Source organism: Dermacentor silvarum, chromosome 2 (assembly GCF_013339745.2).
Source record: "Dermacentor silvarum isolate Dsil-2018 chromosome 2, BIME_Dsil_1.4, whole genome shotgun sequence".
In the NCBI taxonomy this organism is placed as follows: domain Eukaryota; kingdom Metazoa; phylum Arthropoda; class Arachnida; order Ixodida; family Ixodidae; genus Dermacentor; species Dermacentor silvarum.
This window is the reverse complement of record NC_051155.1, coordinates 249,010,547-249,030,561: the sequence shown is the minus strand read 5'-3', so window position 1 is coordinate 249,030,561 and position 20,015 is coordinate 249,010,547. Positions and strand designations below refer to the sequence as shown.

At 42.9% G+C, this 20,015-nt stretch overlaps 1 protein-coding gene across 1 annotated transcript; it reads right to left on the bottom strand.

Moving 5' to 3' along the window:
- Window positions 1-2,310: 2,310 nt before the first annotated feature.
- On the bottom strand, window positions 2,311-19,982 carry LOC119443092 (eukaryotic translation initiation factor 4E type 2). The gene is made up of 6 exons (XM_037708242.2): window positions 19,831-19,982; window positions 19,426-19,495; window positions 18,750-18,887; window positions 15,063-15,167; window positions 6,917-7,206; window positions 2,311-2,474 (listed from the first exon to the last, which is right to left on the bottom strand). The coding sequence occupies exons 2-6, from the start codon at window positions 19,435-19,437 to the stop codon at window positions 2,432-2,434; spliced, it is 588 nt and encodes a 195-aa protein (XP_037564170.1). The 5' UTR covers window positions 19,438-19,495; window positions 19,831-19,982; the 3' UTR covers window positions 2,311-2,431.
- Window positions 19,983-20,015: the final 33 nt, after the last annotated feature.

Below are 20,015 nucleotides of genomic sequence, written 5' to 3'. Positions count from 1 at the left end.
TATATATATATATATATATATATATATAGTGCAACTGACAATGGTCTGCTCTGGACCACAGTCAGTTGCACTTCGCTCCTCAAAGAGGCACGACGTATGTCGGTTTAAATCATGGATCTGGGACCTCAAACAGGTGCGATGTAATGCTAATGCATTTCTCTCCCACTTACTGCTAACCACAGATTTTTCTCTTGTTATAATCATTTTCAACTCTTGAGGTCCGTGCCGTGTCCAGACCACGACCTACTGAACTCCAGACCTGCACTTATCTCCCTGCTCCAGCACGCCCGGTCTAGTTCACCCCTTTTGCCGCTAGGGACAGAACGTACGAGCAGAGTGGCGCTAGTATAACCTGTTCGCTGTCGTCTGCTTCTGCGATCTGTTCCAGCGCTCGTGCCGCTATTTCGGCAGCCCCAGATCGTTTACGTTGTTTGTAAATGCATAAATTCACGAAAATAAAAAAGAAAACAAAATTTTCGAATGAGTGCTTCTCATCTCAATCCCGAGGTACAGTAGGAAGATCGGTGCAAGAAAGGAAAACGAGTACAGCCGGCAGACGATAACATTTCCTCCCGTTGCCTTCGCAGTAGAGGAAAAAAATCTGATTACCAGAAGATTCATAGGATAAAATATAGTACAATGGAGTAATAAAGAAATACAATAATAAAGAACTTGATATATTGATATGAACAAGGACATTTAAAGGAATCACGCAGACCACACACAAACTGCGTGAATCTGCAGACGCTGCATAAGGCATGCAACTTCAGCCTTGGCTACATGCAGCTTGCTTGGGTTAATTACAGATGGGATAACGTAAACGATCACATATTATGGTATACTGCTGTGTGCCATCATGTAAATCAGAACAAAGCAAGGACTCTAGCATCAGTTTTCACAGTTTCACAAAAGCTTTGCGATGCATATTTGACGGGCCAAACAAACACTAAACAATCACTCCATCAGCGAGTTTTTTTTTTTTTCTTGTGTGGAGCGGTGCAAAATTTCTGCATAATAGCAAACCTAGAAAGAATTCGTGTACTATTTTACGCGTTATTACATACCACTACAATGAGTACACTTAAACAATTTTGACATACTAGCTGTTGTCTTCATAAGAAATTGTCACATATGCTAGCAGCCCGCTACAGAAGAGCAGGCGCACACATTCCAACGCCGCCCAGCCACCCGCCGAGTAGCAGACGAACAGGTTATAAAAGCGCCACCTATGGCCACCGGTTGAACGAAAGTGTGCGCAAGCTGCTCCCATAGAAGCTGGACATCTGTGCAGGTCTGTAGTTCCAGTAGGTCGGGGTCCAGACAATGCACACATAGAATGTGAATGAAGCAGTCATAAGCGCATGCAGGAGAATGCATGGAATTCTAAATGTGGCGGTGTACGGTAGCATGCAGCGTAATGCCGGTGTTGGTGGTGCTGATGCAGTGCTCCACTGCGTCCCCCTATAGGTGCCCTCACGGTCTCTATAGTTTTCATCACTTCCAATGCGCCTAAGTGGTACTTTGCTGTAGGTGTTCGGTGATATCACACATGTTGCAACACTGCACAATCTACTTCCATAACTTAATTGCGCGCGCAAGACAAAGGGTCGTGTAGTTGCCAGTACAAACCGAGACGCAATAACACAATTGCCAATGGCCGACACATTCAACACGGCTTAAATGCAGTGCTTACAACGCTCACCATCCTTTCTTACATAAAAAGTACACTGCATTTCGTTTCTGTAAAACACTTGGCGTGTTCTATTAAAACACAACCAAGGCTTGTAATTGTAACAGTTTTTTAAATGTTTGTAATAACAGCACGGAGGCAAACAAACTTGTGCAGAAACAGTGCATCGCATGAGTGGAAAGGCAAGTGATAGGCATCGCTTCAAGGCATAGAGATATGCATGGCTCAGAGATGAAACAAGAGTTCATATTCTATGGAGAAAAAAACATCTTGTTGATGGGCTAGTTCGTTCTCATTCATAGTGAATGAATAACAGTGCGAAATGATGAGGACGAGATGAAAAAGCGACACACAGTGCATGTGTGTGTCGTCTTATAATACTTCTCGTCTCGTCATCGTCATTTCGCGCTGTTATTCGTTCACTAAACCATGAGCAGCATGTATGATGTACATAACAGATAACCAGTTGTCCATCCTACCAATAGATAAGCTATCATGGTGGAGGAAATGGAGCCAAGGTGGCAGAGAATCGAATGATGCAATGATACATTCACAGCTGCAATGCACAAGCTGTCTTCTAAAAACCAAAATACAATCACAAATGAAACATTTGCTCTGAGTCAAGTGACGTCCACTTTATTGAGTGATATTAACCACAAATTATGATGGCACGGTAATGCAGGCTCCAGAGTCCTTTATCACGAGCAGTGTGTCCTGTATTGGCTGGAGCTCCGATCCTAGTCATCTGAGGAAGATGTCAGTGTTCCGAAAACTGGAATTGTCCCTTTAAAAAGAAAGAAGAAGAAAAAGAAAAAGTAATCACTCTTTGCCTATTTATTAACAGCATAAAGAAAACAGAACAACGAAACTATGGTGCCTCTTGAAACACAGTAAACCTTATTGCCGAGGAATAGGTCAGAGAAAAATGAAGAAACCGCATAACTATTACTGTGCAAATACAATCTACTTCTGTTAATTCGACCCTGATGGGAGCTACGAAATTGGTCAAACTATCCAGCGGATCAAGTTAAACAATAGGCAGAAAAAACAGCAAGACACACCACTGATTCATTTCACAGCATATGCCCCGATTCTAACTCGTCCCCATATTGAAGGCACACCCACTCTTTACAGGTTCAAAGCAGAAAACTAACCTAAAAATAACATTAGAGTTCCTAAAAAAGTAGAAATCGAATGTGCAACTGATTTTCTAGCAAGAAAAACATAACATGCCTCCAATTCTGACAATAAGAAAAGGACAAAGCCAGCGAACTTTACCTTCACAGAATTGAAATTTATTAACTTATGTCCATTGCCGTCACTTTCATACAGTGCTTTATCGCTGTGTATGAAGAACCACAAAATGCTTCCGTACAGTCCATAGTGCATATGTTATTCTGCATTAATCAAATGCCATCGCAACAATTGCAAATGGTATGGTGGCCCACACCTAGAGTAACCACTTCGCTAGTTCGTCCTGTGATGCATGAAATTCTTGGAAATGACAAGAAGACGTGACGCGACTTGTTGCTGCTAGCTTAACATGTAAAATAACTTATCATTTGAGCGTACTTACGCAATCAGACTAAAATCAGCGTGTCGTGGTCATGCTATGCGAGAACTCGTCCTGTTGCCATCCATGGTCGCCATATATGTATATTGATGGCAATGGTGATGACGCTGACTAGGCTGGCTCTGACAGTAGGCTGTTGTGAATGTGATTGTGGTTTTGGATTGATATCAAAGTACACTGCTCAAGCAATTATCGAACAGAATTTTCTTGGAAAAAAATTTTTGTGGATCCCATGCAATGTAATCGAAGTTTTCTGTGCTGTTTGTTTTGATTAACGATAATGAGTGGTGCTGTTGCTGGCAAATGTTTAATTCCTTCAGTGTTTAGTGCAATATGAGAGTGGTGAGTAGATGTTAAACGTTACCTTGCGTGCACCACTGCTCTTTATCTGCGTATCTCACAGAAAACACAGCGAGACGTGTTTGTTTGAGGCATTGTTGTGCCGTTTGTTTGAGGCATTGTTGCGTAACCTCCGAGAAGGTCAGTATTGTCATTGCCTCACATGGCGCATCGTGTCGTGGCAAAAGTGTTAAACTTTAATTGAATTATGGGACTGTACGCGCCAGAACCACAATGCATTATAAGGTATGCCGTAGTGGCGGAATCTGGATATTTTCACACCCTAGTCTTCTTTAACGTGCACCTAAATTTTAGTACACAAGCGTTCTTGTATTTCCCCCCCGTCGAAATGCAGTTGCTGCAATCGCGATCGAACCCACGACCTCGAGCAATGCCATACCCGCAAAGCTACCGCAGTGGGCACATAAGTGTTGAATTGACTTGCGGCCGCTTCCATAGTGTCACCTGGACGCTACGGTGCCTTAATGAGGCTTTGCGGCTGTGTTAGTTGTCCGCCTGACAAATGTGCACAGTGTTGATTTTTCAGAAATAGCAGAAATGTACCGTACTAGACCTCGAACTTAAATTTATCCACTTTGCCTGTAACCGCTGGCATGTCTAGTAGTGCGTTTTCTTGCCTTCTTACGCCCCTTTTTCCCTCTCCCACCCTCCCCCATGTATGCGAGCGAAGAGTGGCAAGGCTGTTACTCGTTTTGTGACTGTGTCGGGTCTACCCATTCTCTGTCTTCTCCCTACGTCATCTCTGCCATTCTAGCTCCCCTCCGGACTGTTGCATGTTAGTACAAAGGTAAGTGCTGCAGTCTTTGCAATGCTTCTGCGGGGGGGGGGGTTACATATAATTACAGCAGTCAAGAGGCTATTGTAGCGATGCCCAGGAAACTCTAGAGGGCATTGCGATGACCGTAGATGCAAAGGTTTAAATGAGTTTCTCGCGTTGCTTTTTCTCTCTGCTATGCTCCTGCCATGTATATTCACGCTCTGAACCACTTCCTAATGCGGCATGCAAGACAGCAGCAGCAGTAGTGGTAAAGTTGAAGGAAAGGGCAAAGAAAGCTTCGCTTTAAAAGGTGCGCTTTAGAGTCGGGTAAATACTGTAATCATTCAGCGTGAGCTACCGCTTTCACTTTAATATATTCATGGGGAAGGTCAAAAATAGACGTCTTCGATGGGAGATGTATGTGTTCGATGCATTCACTGTACACCAAGTGCCGCCAAGACAGACGCAGCTGCTATTGGAGACACTACTGCGGTCGCCATTGGGGTAGAGAACGTGCGGGCTGACAAGCCAAGTTAGAATTAGGTTCATTTCAGGATCGAAATAACGAAAGTTTGGTCCCATAGAAATGTACGGGCGCCGGTCGGGACCTTCGGTGGTGATCGAATTATTGAAAAATCGAATTAACTGGTGTGAGAAAGACACACACAAATGGCGACTGCTCTGAATAATTCTGCAGCAAGGGAGCAACACTTACTGCGTAGATGCACGAGTTTCTGAGCAAATCCATTGAGTAGCTCAACTCCACTCATTAATTCTCAATTAATACAAACACCTTTGTAAGATGCCTAAAGGCATCTTACAAGTTTGTTTTCTAGGTGTAGGCAAGACAATGGGATTATTTGAATAATATCATCATGTTCACATTCCCTAAACCAATGCACAGCGATGCTGTATTACACATTGCTCCTTCAACATCTGGTGACCTGCTGTTCCTGTATTCTATTACTCTCATTGGCATGGTTCGCCAGATACAATCACTTTTCAGTCATTTCTCATTTACAAGCTCCTGAGTTGACCGAACGCTGAGTTCAGAGCGCCATTACATGTATCGAATGATGCGAACAAGCCTTATTTTTTTTTTAAAACCAAATAGATTACACACAACCTTCATACTCGCTTCGTTTAGAAATTAGAAAATATTTTGCATACCATTCAATAGTCAAAGGATGTTTTTCTCTAATATTTATATTTGATCAAATTCTCATATCTCACTATTTGAGCACCCCCGAGCACAACCCATTCCTTTCCCTCAAAGGCTTCGATTGCAAGCTTGAATGGCAAGAGTCTTCATGTGATGGATGAAAGCAATGAGATTAGTTTCTCTTCAGTAGCTGGGCAGCAGAAGAATTTATTATGTGCCTAACCATTTTTAAGGCGCAAGCCTTAAATCTCTGTTTCAAGGTCGCTGTGAGGTACAGAAAAAGTGAGCGCGCTCGCCTCACGCTTGCCTCACGCTCGTGTCCCTGTTCGCGCGTTCATCGTCTTCTTCCACAGCTGGCTCCGATGCCGCTCATCATAAAATAAAGGGGAAGCAAAATGCAGCAATAATGCAAGAAGCAAAGTTTCTCGCAAACTTTGGGGATACAGTAAATACTATGAGGCGGTGCGTGGAATCTGGAAAGGAGTAATGGGGCCAGCGCTAACGTTTGCAAATGCAATTTTGTGCTAGCGTTCCCACACTGCCCCTCGTACTCAACCCCAGAGGGCGTTGAGGGAAAGGGCAACAGCGGCGCTGGGGAGGAGGAGAGAAATGTCAGTGATGGCGCCCGTAGAATGTTATGGAAACGGCGGCAGCACGCTCACAGCGTGCTCGCGTGCCTTGTATATGTAACCACATGGGCTCAGAGCTACATTCCACATCGCTATGGGTCCAACTAGGCTTTCGCCTTCACATTCTTAGAAAGTTCTAAGCATCCCCTGTAATTTTTTTCTTGTTAAGTCATCCACAAATAAAAGAAAACCTGAAGTACATAAATCACTGTCCTGGCCTGGCCAAGCCAAGTTGACCAATTAACTACATGCCATAGAACTTATGGCTTTCTCCCGTGCACTTTTGCTTTATGTGCCAACAAACATGGTGGCAGAGATGAAATGCCACTTTACGCTGAAGAATGCTAACTTTGTACCATGATTAAAGTGCTTATGCGAAATTAAACAAATGCCATAAATTCATCAGCAGATCAAAGTGTTCAGCTTAGCAGAGTGTGTCTCTAAGAAATCTACTGTGCAAAGCAGTGACATAGCACATCAACTTCGCTTTTATTTACACTAACATGTAAAAGAAATGATATGAAGCCTAAGCACTGTGATAGTCGATCAGACAGCACGTGAAGCTAACTATACCCTCCCTTCCCCTTAATAAGGTTTCAAGAAAATATTTTCTGTATAGTTTAGAATGTCAATATGGCGATGTATTTAAACAAGATCAGTGCAAGATATTATTCCAACAAGCCCTCAACAATGCACACAACCAAACTGCATACAAGATGATGATGATGTTGCACACAACAGGTACCTCAGACTGTCTGTGTGGGTCTTGTACTCCATGACAGTGTTGACGGGTAGGTTGAGTACACGGCGCAGGGTGTCACGGATGCGCAGCGTTGTCTGGCTGTCGCTGGCCGTGCGGTTCCAGATGGACACAATGTCTTCCTGGAAGCGCACCGACACCACGGCACCACACACCTCCTCACCAACCATGAATTGCTCGCCCAGGATGGCGAGGATAAGATTCTCCCAACAGCGAGATGCCAGCCCCTTGCGCAGCCGCACAATCCACTTGCCACCCGTGCGGTTTGCCTCGTCCTGCCATTCATGTTTTAAGCACAATCATCATTTTCACAGCACAAAAACAAGAAACAAGAAAATGAGCCCACTCACAAAAAGTCAGCAGAATTAGAGCGATTCCTCTGGATCTGAAAGGTACACTAAAGGCAAATACTAAGTCAAGCTAAGGTGAGGGATTAAGTATAAACTGCATTCACGCGATCTTGCGCGCGACAGCGACAAGCGACACGATGGAGATGGCTGTCGCGGTCGCTCGTCGCCTACAAGTCGTACCGCATGCGAGCGACGACCTTGAGAGACGTCTCCCCGGTGTTGCCGTTATGAGGGCAGCAAATACTTGCCGAAACTGGCGTGCCGCTTGCTTTATTAATTTAAGTTGATGTGTTTTAGTGTAAAGAGGAGCATAAATATTTCTAAAGGTCTTGCACTACGTCATTATCCTTGCACGTATCAAAATCTAGTAGTTTGCTCGTTCCGTGCGACAATCGGTAGTACTTGACTGATGTATATCCAGTTCCGGCTTCGCGCTATTGGCTAATCGCTCATAGCACTTCCGGGCGACGAGCGACGAATTCTAGATGTCTAGAACCGAGCGATTGAGCGAAAAGACCAAGCAATCTGTTCGCGCGACGGCCCGTTTCGTCGCTCGAAGCCGTCGCTAGTCGCCGTCGCACACAAAATCGCGTGAATGCGGTTTGGGCTTTAGTGCGTCAATATTAGTGCGAACAGAGCCTTAGTAATCGAGAAATTGAGCTAAATGCACGACACGATTAGAGATTCCTCCAGGACATTCAAGTACTTGCCCGATGACGAAGGCACTCCTCATTTAAATTCTGTCACTAGTACTCAACCACTCGTAAAAAAATCATTGTATTGTATTATAAGACAAAATAAAATGCTACCTGAGCAGTTCCATTTCATTTTTATAAAAAAAGAACTCATGGACATTACACCATTGAGAACGACGCGAGCTGTCGAAAGGTTCCGTTTTCGCTCGACTCTCTGCCGCCAGTGCTTTCGCGTTTCAGTAGTCTGTTATCGCCTAGTGCTGCGCTGGTTTTGCTGGCTCACGAAACTCGCATAAACTGCAAGTAGTAGATAATTCCACTTCCATGTGATGTCGTTGGATGCACGAACGGTCCACGCCACTTGACCAAAAGCAGCTGCAGCGGTAAAGCCCTTGTACCGCCCTCTGTCGGGTGCCGTTTTCCTCACAGACGGCAGCAAGGGTGGTGATGGCGTATGCAACGTCACCACTCCTTGGTTGTCGTGGCGGGAGATTTGAATTGCCATAAAGGTATTTGCACCCTTCAGATGCAGTTTTCTTGCAAACTAAGGCTTTTCTTTGCACGAAACAAGTGTTGCGATGTTTCTGGAATGGTACTTAAACAGTCCACATCGACCTAGTATTTGCCTTTAGTGTCCCTTGAACTCATCTATATGACAGCAGCAGTTACTGTCACCAATGCCCACCAATGCCCCTAATTTTGTGCAAACTAAATCATGATTGTTCACAAGGGTTTCACAAATTAGTGGTACATTTCAGAGCAGCGCATAATACAACAAATTTGTCCGCTCTAGATATGTTATTAGGTGCAGTTTAGATATGGATATTGTTTCTTACTGCCGAGTTACAGAGTTGTAAATTTGATACTTAAGTTTCTTGTCTTGCAGTTTTCAAGAGTTTCTCTAAAGATATCTATGGCATAATAAATGGTTGCCGAGAAAAACAGTTTCTCTGTTCCTATGAGATGGGAGGCCCCAAGCTAAAGCTTCCTCTTAACTGCTGTCGCTGTAAAAAGCTTTCACAGTGTGGTCTTGTTTGTGAAGACATCAAGACTTCACTCCTTCTTCCTAAAAATGTGAATATATAGTCAGTCGTTAACAATTAACAGCACAAAATCCACCCACATGCAATTAATGGCCTAATGCGATCAGGTTTCACAAGAGAGACAGAAATACCATTCATGATGGTACTAACTCCTGCCATGCTCACGGGACATGAAAAAGTGCAAGTTGCTGCGTGCAGAACAGAGAAAATGCACAAGATTAAAAGAGCTCTTTGCTCGGCTAGTTAATTTACATGTTGGAAAGGGAGTGCAAGATAAGACATTCACATAGAAAGAATAGAAAGAAAAGTGCTACCCTTAACTAGTTTACTCACCACCTCATGCCAACAATAATAATGCACATGTGCTTATTATTGTGCAGATGCATCATGGTAAGAAATCACAACGATAACAAAAAGGCTTGGTTTCGCAACTGAAAAGTGATACAGAGATATCTTTAATACAGTCATCGCATCTTTTTCTTGCATAAAAAGCTTTCAAAAGTTCCTGCATTTCAAGTCTTTGCTTCTGTCAAGGTTTGAGGTTTGAGGAGATTAGAACTCTGGACAGAAGCAAAGATTTATGGAACGGGAACTATGGGAAGCTTTTAATGTAAGAAAAAGAGGCAATGGCTGTTCGTTTGTAATACAAACACTTCTCTTTCTTCTTCTTTCTGGGGTTTTAAGTGCCAAAACCAGTTCTGATTATGAGGCACGCCGTAGTGGAGGGCTCCGGATGAATTTCGACCACCTGGGGTTCTTTCATGTGCACTACAACGCAAGCACACGGGCGTTTTTGCATTTCGCCTCCATTGAAATGAGGTCGCCGCGGCCGGGATTCGATCCCGCGACCTCGTGCTCAGCAGCGCAACGCCTTAGCTGACCGAGCCACCGCGGCGGGTAAACACTTCTCCTGATGTTACCCAGTTCCACTGCTGTGTGCAGACATTGTTTTATCCTTAAATTCCCTAAATACAGAGAAAAAAAATATTATTACACATACTGCCTTTCTTTGTAGTGACAGATGGCAGAATAACCTTATGTAGCCTTCTAGGCTTTGTAGTTACCAATATAAATAGCCCTGCAATTCAGTTCACTGGAAATAATGAACTCAATATGTAAATACCCATGTGAATGAAAAAACAAAAATTAAATACAAATGCATAGAAAAAGAAAAAGTGATGCACTCTTTTATTTTCATGAACTGTAAATTTATACATGCAAGTTTGAGCTAAATAAAATGCAGAAAAAGTATGTTATGTGTTTGATAAATCTGGGACACCTGCTCCAGCAGGGTTCTCTCCACGGTGGGCGTTGGTAGAAATGCTGCCCACCACTCCGGTTTACCACCCACCACACCAACTGACCAGTCAAATTCCAATTCTTTTTTCGCAATCCTTGCATGTTCCTTTATCACGTGGGCAAACATTAGAAAGAAAAGTAACGTGGAAGCTGAGGAAATTGCACTTTCCTATAGCTCTGTCTATAAATACCTTGTAGAAAATTGAGTGCCGAGAAATGCCCTCGCCCTGCGAGGAGCGACTTTATGCCATTTTGGAACCATCATAAAGATAAAGAGGAGAGATTGGAGCTTCAGAGAGCCACATCATCGTATTTCGCCATGCAGAAGTAAAAGCAAGAGAAGTGAATGAAAAATGAAAAACCAGAGTCGTGATTCGTTGTTACTGCCACGAGAATATAGGAAGTGCTTCTATTGGTTGATGCAGATTTGAATAGCTGGTGCGTGTTTCACGTGCAGTTTGACAATGGCAAGCTGTGAATATTTTATGTCCGACGAAGTTGGTGATTGTGGTAGGATGCATTGCCAGCTCGCGTTGCCGTATTTACTCGATTGTAAAGCGCACCTGTTTTCCGTGACCAAAAGACAGAGAAAAAAAAAAAATCCTTTACAGTACCGCGCACCTCATGCTTTCATACAGAAATACAACTTTCTCTCATTTGGAAAAACAAAGATTTACTCCCAACGTACTAAAGTTGCGATGAAAAAAAAAAAAAAAAGTCGCAGTTGCGCCCAAAAGGCAAAGCATTGATTGCGATTGCAAATTAGTAGACAGCTATACGAAGTAAGGATAGCAGTTTTATCGGGCGTATAAACTTGTAAACATTCGCTTACTAACTAAATTAACAAGCATGGTGTCGCACACACAAGAAAATTTGAACACATCTCGCTCAATGGCCGCGAAAACTCGCAGTCAGAGCGCTCGCTGGAGTGACGAAGCGCAGCAACAGCGGCGAGCGAATTGACCTTCGTGCTAGCACGCCTCTCATTTCAACGCGAACTATAAGCGGCGAAAACATAGCGCGCGGCGGACTCTCTCGCTGTTGTGGATCGCTTTCAAGATAGGGCCAAGGCGATTGTATCGCCGAAGTGGATCGTCGCAGAATACATCCTGATTCGGTCCACTGAAACCATGGAGGAAGGAAAACTACTAGGAGGGAGTGTCATGTGATTCCGCAAGCCTCGGCAAGCCAACCTCCTCTGTAGCGGCCCCTCCCGCTCTCCGGGGTCTTGTGAACTCACCGGTGCCTTTTGGGTAGGAATAGGCGATCTCCGGAATATATTCAGTTAAAGAAATGCATGTCATGTCATTCAATTCATTACAGTCATCTCATTTATGACATGCGTGGCATGTCGTTCATGTCATGGCATGATTGTCATTCACGTCAGTTCCATTTTCTAACATGTTAGTATCAGGATCTCCACAACATGAATAAAATGACATGAAATGCATCCCATAAATATCATGAGGTGATGGTATCGTGGTCATTTTTTAACTGGACATTTATCAGGATATGTGTGGTGAGACATGCATGCATGACATGACAAGAACGACATGCTCAAGTATGTCTTGTCATGCAATTCATGTAAGGTCATGCACACGTCATGTCATTCATATGCAGATATATATATCGAGTTAAAGAAACGACCACAGCATCATCATGTCATTCATACCATTTATGTCATGACATGCACTTGTATGTCTTGTCATTTATGTTATGATGCACATGACATGTCATGAATATCAGGCCATGCATGCATTCATATCCTGATGTATAATGAGTTAAAATGACCAAGACAGCACCATGTGATTCGTACCCTCTATGTCATGACAAATATGTCCTATCATTGATGTCACAATATGTCATTCATGTGATGTGTGCATGTCATGCTGCCCCATGCCTATTCTGGTGTATATGCAGCTCAAGAAACGACCACCACAGCATCACAACGTACAAGGCTAGATAGATAGATACACTCAAAACGCCTGAAGTTCGCAGAGAATGCTTTGCATTAAAAGGGGAGAGAGAGAGAGACAGACAGAGAGGGGGCTTCATTGTGTGCGTAACACCCCACCACCAGTCACAAGATGTCCGCCCCTCAAAAATTTTTGCCGAGAACCCTGTGCTACACATATTTATTTAAAAAAAAGTTATTTACAACCTGCACAAATACAGTATTGAAGCCACCCTGGCAAGAAAGCTGGGTGATTCCACGAGAACGAACATGCATCTCCACTTGATATTTTTAATTTGTCAGTTTTTTTTTTTAATGTTATGTAGGCACATTGAAACTGCACGGATCTGGAAATTTTATTCCCAAGAAGTTTTCCCAGCACGGCAAAAAACATTTTTGAAGGTGGTGCCGTGGGTGTCCTGCTACTGCTTACAGCAATATTTTCCGACTTAACGGTCAAATTCAGTGCAAACTAAAAAAGACATGTCAAAAACCTTTCTTGCTCATTTCGATATGCTTAAATGTAAATAATTTCCGTGCATTCTTTATGCTGTCCACAAAAGAAAGAAGATTGAAAAATTCCAAACACGGCCCAAATGAGAAAGCTTTGTAACTTAGATGCGCCTTTGTGCGTCTTCTACTAATTCATACAGAAACTTGGAAACACTTGCAAAACGATTGTGTTCCTACAAACAAGTTGCAGCTTTGCCATAAAGGCAAAGCAGTGATTGCGATAGCAAAGTAGACAGCTATATGAAATAAGGATAGTAGCCTTATAGGCCATATAAGCTTGTAAACATTCACTTACTGACAAAATTAACAAGCATGGTGTCACGCGCGCGTGAGCAAACATCTCGCCCAGCAAACATGAACACATACACACCCACTCGATGATCACGGACACTCGATGTCAAAACACTGGCTTGAGGAAGCACGGCAGCAGCAGCGAGCGAATTGACCTTCATGCTGCCTCTTGCTTCAACGCGAACTAAGCGGCGAAAACGCAGCGCACACAAAGCTATCGGGTCTTTGCGCACTGTGTTCCCATTGCAGATCGCTTTGAAGATAGGGCCCGCACGACAGAGCTCAACCGCGCCATACGCAGCCGCCGCAAGAGTAGAACACTCCCTCTCCTTGGTGCCTTGGGCGTAATGGAAGATAACGCGCTTCCTTTCCACCTTCCTCCCTTGGGTGCACGAGATCGAGCTATCATCGTCAGCTCACCCTCGCATGCTTTCACTCCCACACACAGCATACGGCGAGTGGCCACGATGTTATCGCACTTGAACTTTATACGGAACATCACGGCAATGCCGACAGCGGAAATGTGCCTGGAGTGTCCATATGGCAATAAAATATGTCGTCGTAGACTGCTATTGCATTACCACTTTAGAGGGCGGCAGCATAAAAACACGACAAATAAAATCTGAAATTACGTTTTTGTTGACAACAAGCTACCAGAGCAAACGTCTTTTGCAGCAAAGAAATGAGGAACTGTAAATTTACGTACAATGCAAACTGACAGACAACCACCAAAGGCACTGAAGCCAGCACGCTCAACATCGGCCACATTGACCTGTTATATTTTGTGAATAAAGCAAATGAGGAAACATATTATTGCACCCATGTTTTTCCTGACATAAGCAGACTTCCATCAATTTTTTTTTTATATTGAGACTGGAGTTTCCTTCTTTGTTCTTTTTGAGAATGAGCTTTTTTTTGGGGAAAAACTGGAGTTTCCTTCTTTGTTCTTTTTGAGAATGAGCTTTTTTTTTGGAAAAACTTGTTTAACATTTTTTGTCTTGCCTTGTATTTTTGTAGGAACACAATTTTTTCAGGAATGTTTCAAAGGCTACATTCTATATTTGACAGTCTTTTCAAGTTTCTGTGTGAACTAGAAAATGCGCAAAGGCGCATTAAAGTTACAACTGGGCCGTGTTCGGAACTGTTAAATATTTATTTTTTCTTTTGTGGACAGCATAAAGAACAGATGGAATTTATTTACATCTAAGCGTACTAAAAGAAGCAGAAAAGGTTTTCAATGCAACTTTCTTAGTTTGAATTGACTTCGGCTGTGAAGTCAGAAAATATTGCAGTAAGCAGTAGCGGGACACCCGTGGCGACACATTCAATATATATATTTTTTTGGTGTGCTGGGATCGCTTTTCAGGAAACAAATTTTCGTTTCCATGCAGTTTGAAAATACCAACATGTAAAGAAAGCAGACAAAATAAAAATGTCAAGTTGACATACACGTTCGGTCTCTGTGGAATCACCCAGCTACAAGAATACAGCTTGATAAAGCCAGGGGGATTATCCCTTTCCAAGCACATTACCTAAATACAGCAATGGCCACTGATAAGCCATGAGATGGGAAAATAATGGCCAACAGGAAGTGTGCCTGTCCACAGGTAGTCTGACCATGCAGCCAATTGGCATGCATCAAAAGTGATTAAAAAAAAAACGTAATTGACCCAGCCAATCATGTGCAGCACTACACTGCCAGAGTTTCTTGCTGAAGTCCACTTATGAATTTTCTCTATTTCATTCTTGTGGCTGTGCATTGCATTAAGTGCCTTCTGGAAATTATGGTTAGCGTGAAATATTTGTTTTCATGTGAGCGCAGCTGCACATGGTGTGTTTACTGCAATCAGCCAAAAGTATGCAAAGTAAAATACTGACAACAAAGTTTAACCTACAGTGTGAATTCAATTGCTACTGTCACACTCTCAGTAGCAAGGCATGCAGGTGATGCACATGCAACAAAAAATCAAAAAGAAAGGCACTTGCCTCCCACATTGGTTTGATGCCTTCCTTGAAGAGGTGGTAGTCACTGTGGCCTGACATTTCTGAAGGTCGAATCAAATGGCTGTAGTGCCTCCAGAACTGCTCCACCTGGCATTCACCAAAGATGACATTAGAGAGGGGAAAAATAAATGATCATCAGCCGAGGCAGCACTAGTACTGAGCACGAAAACGCTATGCACTGAAGTATGTTGCTAAAAAAAGCATCTAGATGAATTCTGAGGGGAGTTACTCGCTTGAAGTCAACAATCTACTTCACACAAGCCAAGAGCTGGCACAAGATTGCTTGCACAAGAAAACAAACGATGCTGGCCAGCTAGAAGTACATAATCTATGGAACTTTTCATGAGTAGAACTTGTTGCTGGGCGAGTTGGTTGACATCTAGCATGGTTGCGCGAACAGGAAAAGAAAGACACGGAAATGATCATCCTACATTTCTTTCCATGTCTTTCTTTTCCTGTTCGCGCCAACCATGCTTTCATCGGAACTTTTCATATCTGGTACTCTTTGCCCAGCAATTACTCCTGGCCATGGCACACAGAAGTTTTGGCACTGCTTTTACAACATGTTAAAAAGGCTACAAAACATTGCACAGTCTCGCAAGTTCTTTCGGAAACATTGTTGTTGCAGTGCGGTTGTAACAGATCAGAATACCCAGTACATTCTGTTCTGAATGCTTGCAACACAATGGTTGTAACAAAACAGTATGATTGAAGTTCATTCATACAGCAGTAGCAGACATCATAGCTACCAGTACACCCTTTCCCCACGATGGCTCACCTCGGATAGTGCAAATCATTGCATCATGATATCAACTGGTTCTCACAAACAGTACACTGATGTAAATTTGATCCAAGAAACCCTTTCACAGCATAGTTTATATGTTATTTATATCATCTTTGAGTTTATTATTACACTTCACTACAAACGTTCTTGAGACACAGAATCCACAAACAAGTTAAATTTCACCAAAACCAATGTGGCTGCCAGATATAGAAGCTGGTGTGTATACTTCTACATTTGTATAATTTAGTGAATAAGTGCACTAAATTTGTGTATTCAAAGCTATCTTGCAAAGCCACTACTACAAAATTTATCCATGCTTTTTTTTCAACCATGTTGCTTTGAAAATTTCCATGATCAGGTAATCAATCAATCAATCAAAAAGGAGAAATTTATTATATGATTAGGAAAAGTTAATTCCGAAATATTTGGACCGATAGCCTAAATGGCTAGTGACCGGTCCAATACAAAAATAATTAGCAACCTTGTACAAACTATTACTAGTAATAAATACAGGTAATTACTATACATAAGTACTAATTAGTAACCAGCTGTATTTTTACAACACGAGCAACCACATAATAATCTACATCAATAACAAAACACACACTAATTGGTTCTTACTCATGAATATGAATTTGACTGTGGTGTGAATACCTCAGGGCAATTGAATGATGTTCGTTAGCCAATTCAGAGGTGAACTCCAAGAATTCGTTCAGCCACATGAATGTTACCAAAACGTTTAAAATTCACTCTGAGACACTGCTAGTTAAAAGGGCCCTGAAGCAGTTTTGATGGCTGTGAACAAATGCACAGAGTCAGTAGGGTAGGTCCACGTGATCATCAAAGGCTTAATTCAACTGCTCTGCATAAAGCGCCTAATAATTGGGTTTTAAACATCTGCATCGCTACAGACTGCAGTGGTGCCAGCTCCCTTCATTTCCACCTGCCTCTGCCCATTTTAGGTGAGTGATGTCACTCGGATGAGCAATCTGATTGGCTTCCCAAGGCCACTGAGAATACTTCAAGCACGTAGCTGCACTAAGCTCCTGTTTAATGCAGATAGTCTGCTGCAGCTATTGTCTGTACTTGGGCATTATCTGTGCATGCAAAGAAAAGGGTGAGGTAAAGAGCTTCATTCATAAAACTTGGCTCTGATGAAGACTTGCGACTCTGCAAGGCATAAGGTGAGGGTTGAGGAAGAATGGGACTAAGGTTAACTATGTTGCAGTGGCGACAGCCGACGTACGACATGAATGGCGCCAGTGCTTGTTTTTCCGTGCTGCAGGTGTGTGCAGGGGGTAAACTGCAGTGAATGCACACTGTAGAAGGCACAAGCACTGCATGTAAACTTCAAAACTTCAGCTGAAGGCCAAATGAGACATGGGAACACACTCAGTTCAACCGGAAGGAGACAGCACTTGCATCCCTGCACGAGGTTATGCGCAAGGAGGCAGCACACAGCCATGGCCATAAGGAATACAAGGCGATGGGAAGCACTGCGGCTCGAGAGGAAAGTAATGTTTACCATTTGTAGCTTTTTTTAATATAGCGTGCTGATATAAAATTCTTGTAAGGAAGGATTCTGTGACGAGATACTCATTACACCTAAGCTGCACTCTTGGGTACAGCAAAAGTCATTTTAGGGACTCTTTAAAGAGAATAGCTTGTCATTGTTATTTTCTTGAAACTTACAAGCAAATTTCAGAGCCTAAGCATTTGCAAGAATAAAACTGTCATCACTGTTGAACAGCTTCTACCAGATTCAACTAGTGTTAACTACACTACTGCCATAAATAGTCACTGTAGTGTCAGCACACATGCTAAACGTCGTTGTGGTTGTTCATTGCTTCTGATATCTCTCGATAATTGTGCATCTTCTTCTTCTTTCTGGGGTTTTACGTGCCAAAACCAGTTCTGATTATGAGGCATGCCGTAGTGGAGGGCTCTGGATTAATTTTGATCACCTGGGGTTCTTTAACGTGCACTACAATGCAAGCACACGGGCGTTTTTACATTTCGCCTCCATCGAAATGCGGCCGCAGCGGCTGGGATTCGATCCCGCGATCTCGTGCTCAGCAGCGCAACGCCTTAGCTGACTGAGCCACCGCGGCGGGTTGTGCAAGATATTTCCCTCAGTAAATTTGATTCTCAACATGCAAATGCACAAACATGCGTACTCAAACACTCTTTCTCTACCATTATTCAAGATAAAGCATGAAGTCTCATCAACAAAATAAATTGTGCAGGAATCCACAAGGTGGAGTAAGTTTTACAGAAGAAAAATATAACAGAAATTTGTTGCCGTAGTTTTCGTGCATAAACAAGAAACGTGAGGACCGATGTATTTGATATTCAGTCAAATAAATGCTATATAAAGACAACAGACACTGCAGCCAAGAAAAGAATAGAAGAAATGAATTTATTTTGTTTACCTGAGGCGCACAGTAAATGTAGGGGAGAATAAATGTATGTTTATCGTCACATCACTCATCAAACAATGCTTTGTACAGTGTACAGTACTGTTATTTTGATTACTTTTTATTACTGCTGCTATTTCTGTTTTATGCAGTCACATGTAGTGGCCTTGATAACTATACTTTGACTGCCTATTTAGATAACAGTATGCCATTTTTTCCTTCTGATTATTCCTTCGACACTTGTAGCAGGCACTTCTTATAAAATAATTGTTAAGGACTGAACCGAACCTAAATGTGCAACAGATAGAGATTAGCCAAATAAAATCACTATGAGAACTATCACGAAGTAATATCAGGCATTGAAGCATGTCAATCCACATACGCTATTCCCCAACCCTTGAATATCTGCAACAGTGTGGATGTCAATAACCGGAGAGCCACACGTGACGCACGGTCACATGGACTTACCGTATCAAAGGTACAGACTAGCTTGAGGTTCTGATCATATCGTTGGTTATTGGGTTTGTTCCCAGGAGCTCGCCTTGAAAACCAAAGCGAGTATGCAAACTGCAGCCTGTGTTCACCGCGTTCTTCGGGGGTCGTAGCCTGCGAAAACAAAGCAGTGTATTCTTGCACCTCGTGCCACTTAAGCATACAGTATCGTTGCTAACCCTGCAAACACCATTTAAGAAACTTGGCAGGGCCTAAGGTACTGCATGCAATAATACTAAACAAAGCAGCAACGCTATATTGAGGCACTCTCACAACCGCCTACTCTGACCAACCAACTCTACAAGACCCACCATACCACGGCTCATGAAAACATTTGTTCTGTAGGCAGACGATGTACGTTGTCGAACGAAATTGCACGCGCGAACTTCTTCACTCGCACCACAAGCGGCACAAGTAAAACCACATAATGAAATGCGGAAAATAAATAAGTAGAGCGATTGTTATCGCTGACGGGATGTTAACGAGACATGCAGGTATTCCACTACACGAGCAACAGCAATGTTCAAAAATAATATCACACGTTATTCAGTTCTATTAAAGTGCAGTTTACTCTGAACAGCGAATGTATCGCCAATGCGCGCTTACAGACACGTTGTAGTAGAAAACAGATGGTCGAACTACCGGCGCTTACCGGCGCGGCCATAATCGGTCTTCGCCGACTCGCCTCCTCGTCGCCGCCTTGAGAATCGTCTTGCGCCAGCCTGCGAAAGAATAGCGCTGATGACGCCAGCTGTACACGCTCGGAAAGTGAAAGGCTACGCCATGCTAGCGACACAGTGCACGCTGTCTAGTGTCATCTATACGAATCAGTTCTCAGTTCTATAAATTGCACCGGCGGTGAAGCCACCGGTGCACGAGATCGACAGAAGGTTCAGTGCTACGTTTTCGTGCTCCTTGAAAACGATCAGGTGAAGGGTAAAATCAACATTACAAAAGCCAAGCTGCAATGCGTACAGACGTGTTGAGAGAAACCCTACAAATATCAACAAAAGCTGTTCACAGCGCTCGAAGAATTGTAACCTCCAGGTTGACTTACTTTGCGTGTGGTTGTTAACAGACTTCACAGCAAGGGAACCTTACAACCTACATAACAATGAAAAACAAGCATAGCGAAACTTTACATGCTACCTGAACTGCTCATAGCAGCGCTAAAGGGACAATATTGGACTTGTCTTGGATTGGCGTGGCTTCACTAAAAAAAAAAAAAAAAACTGCAATTAA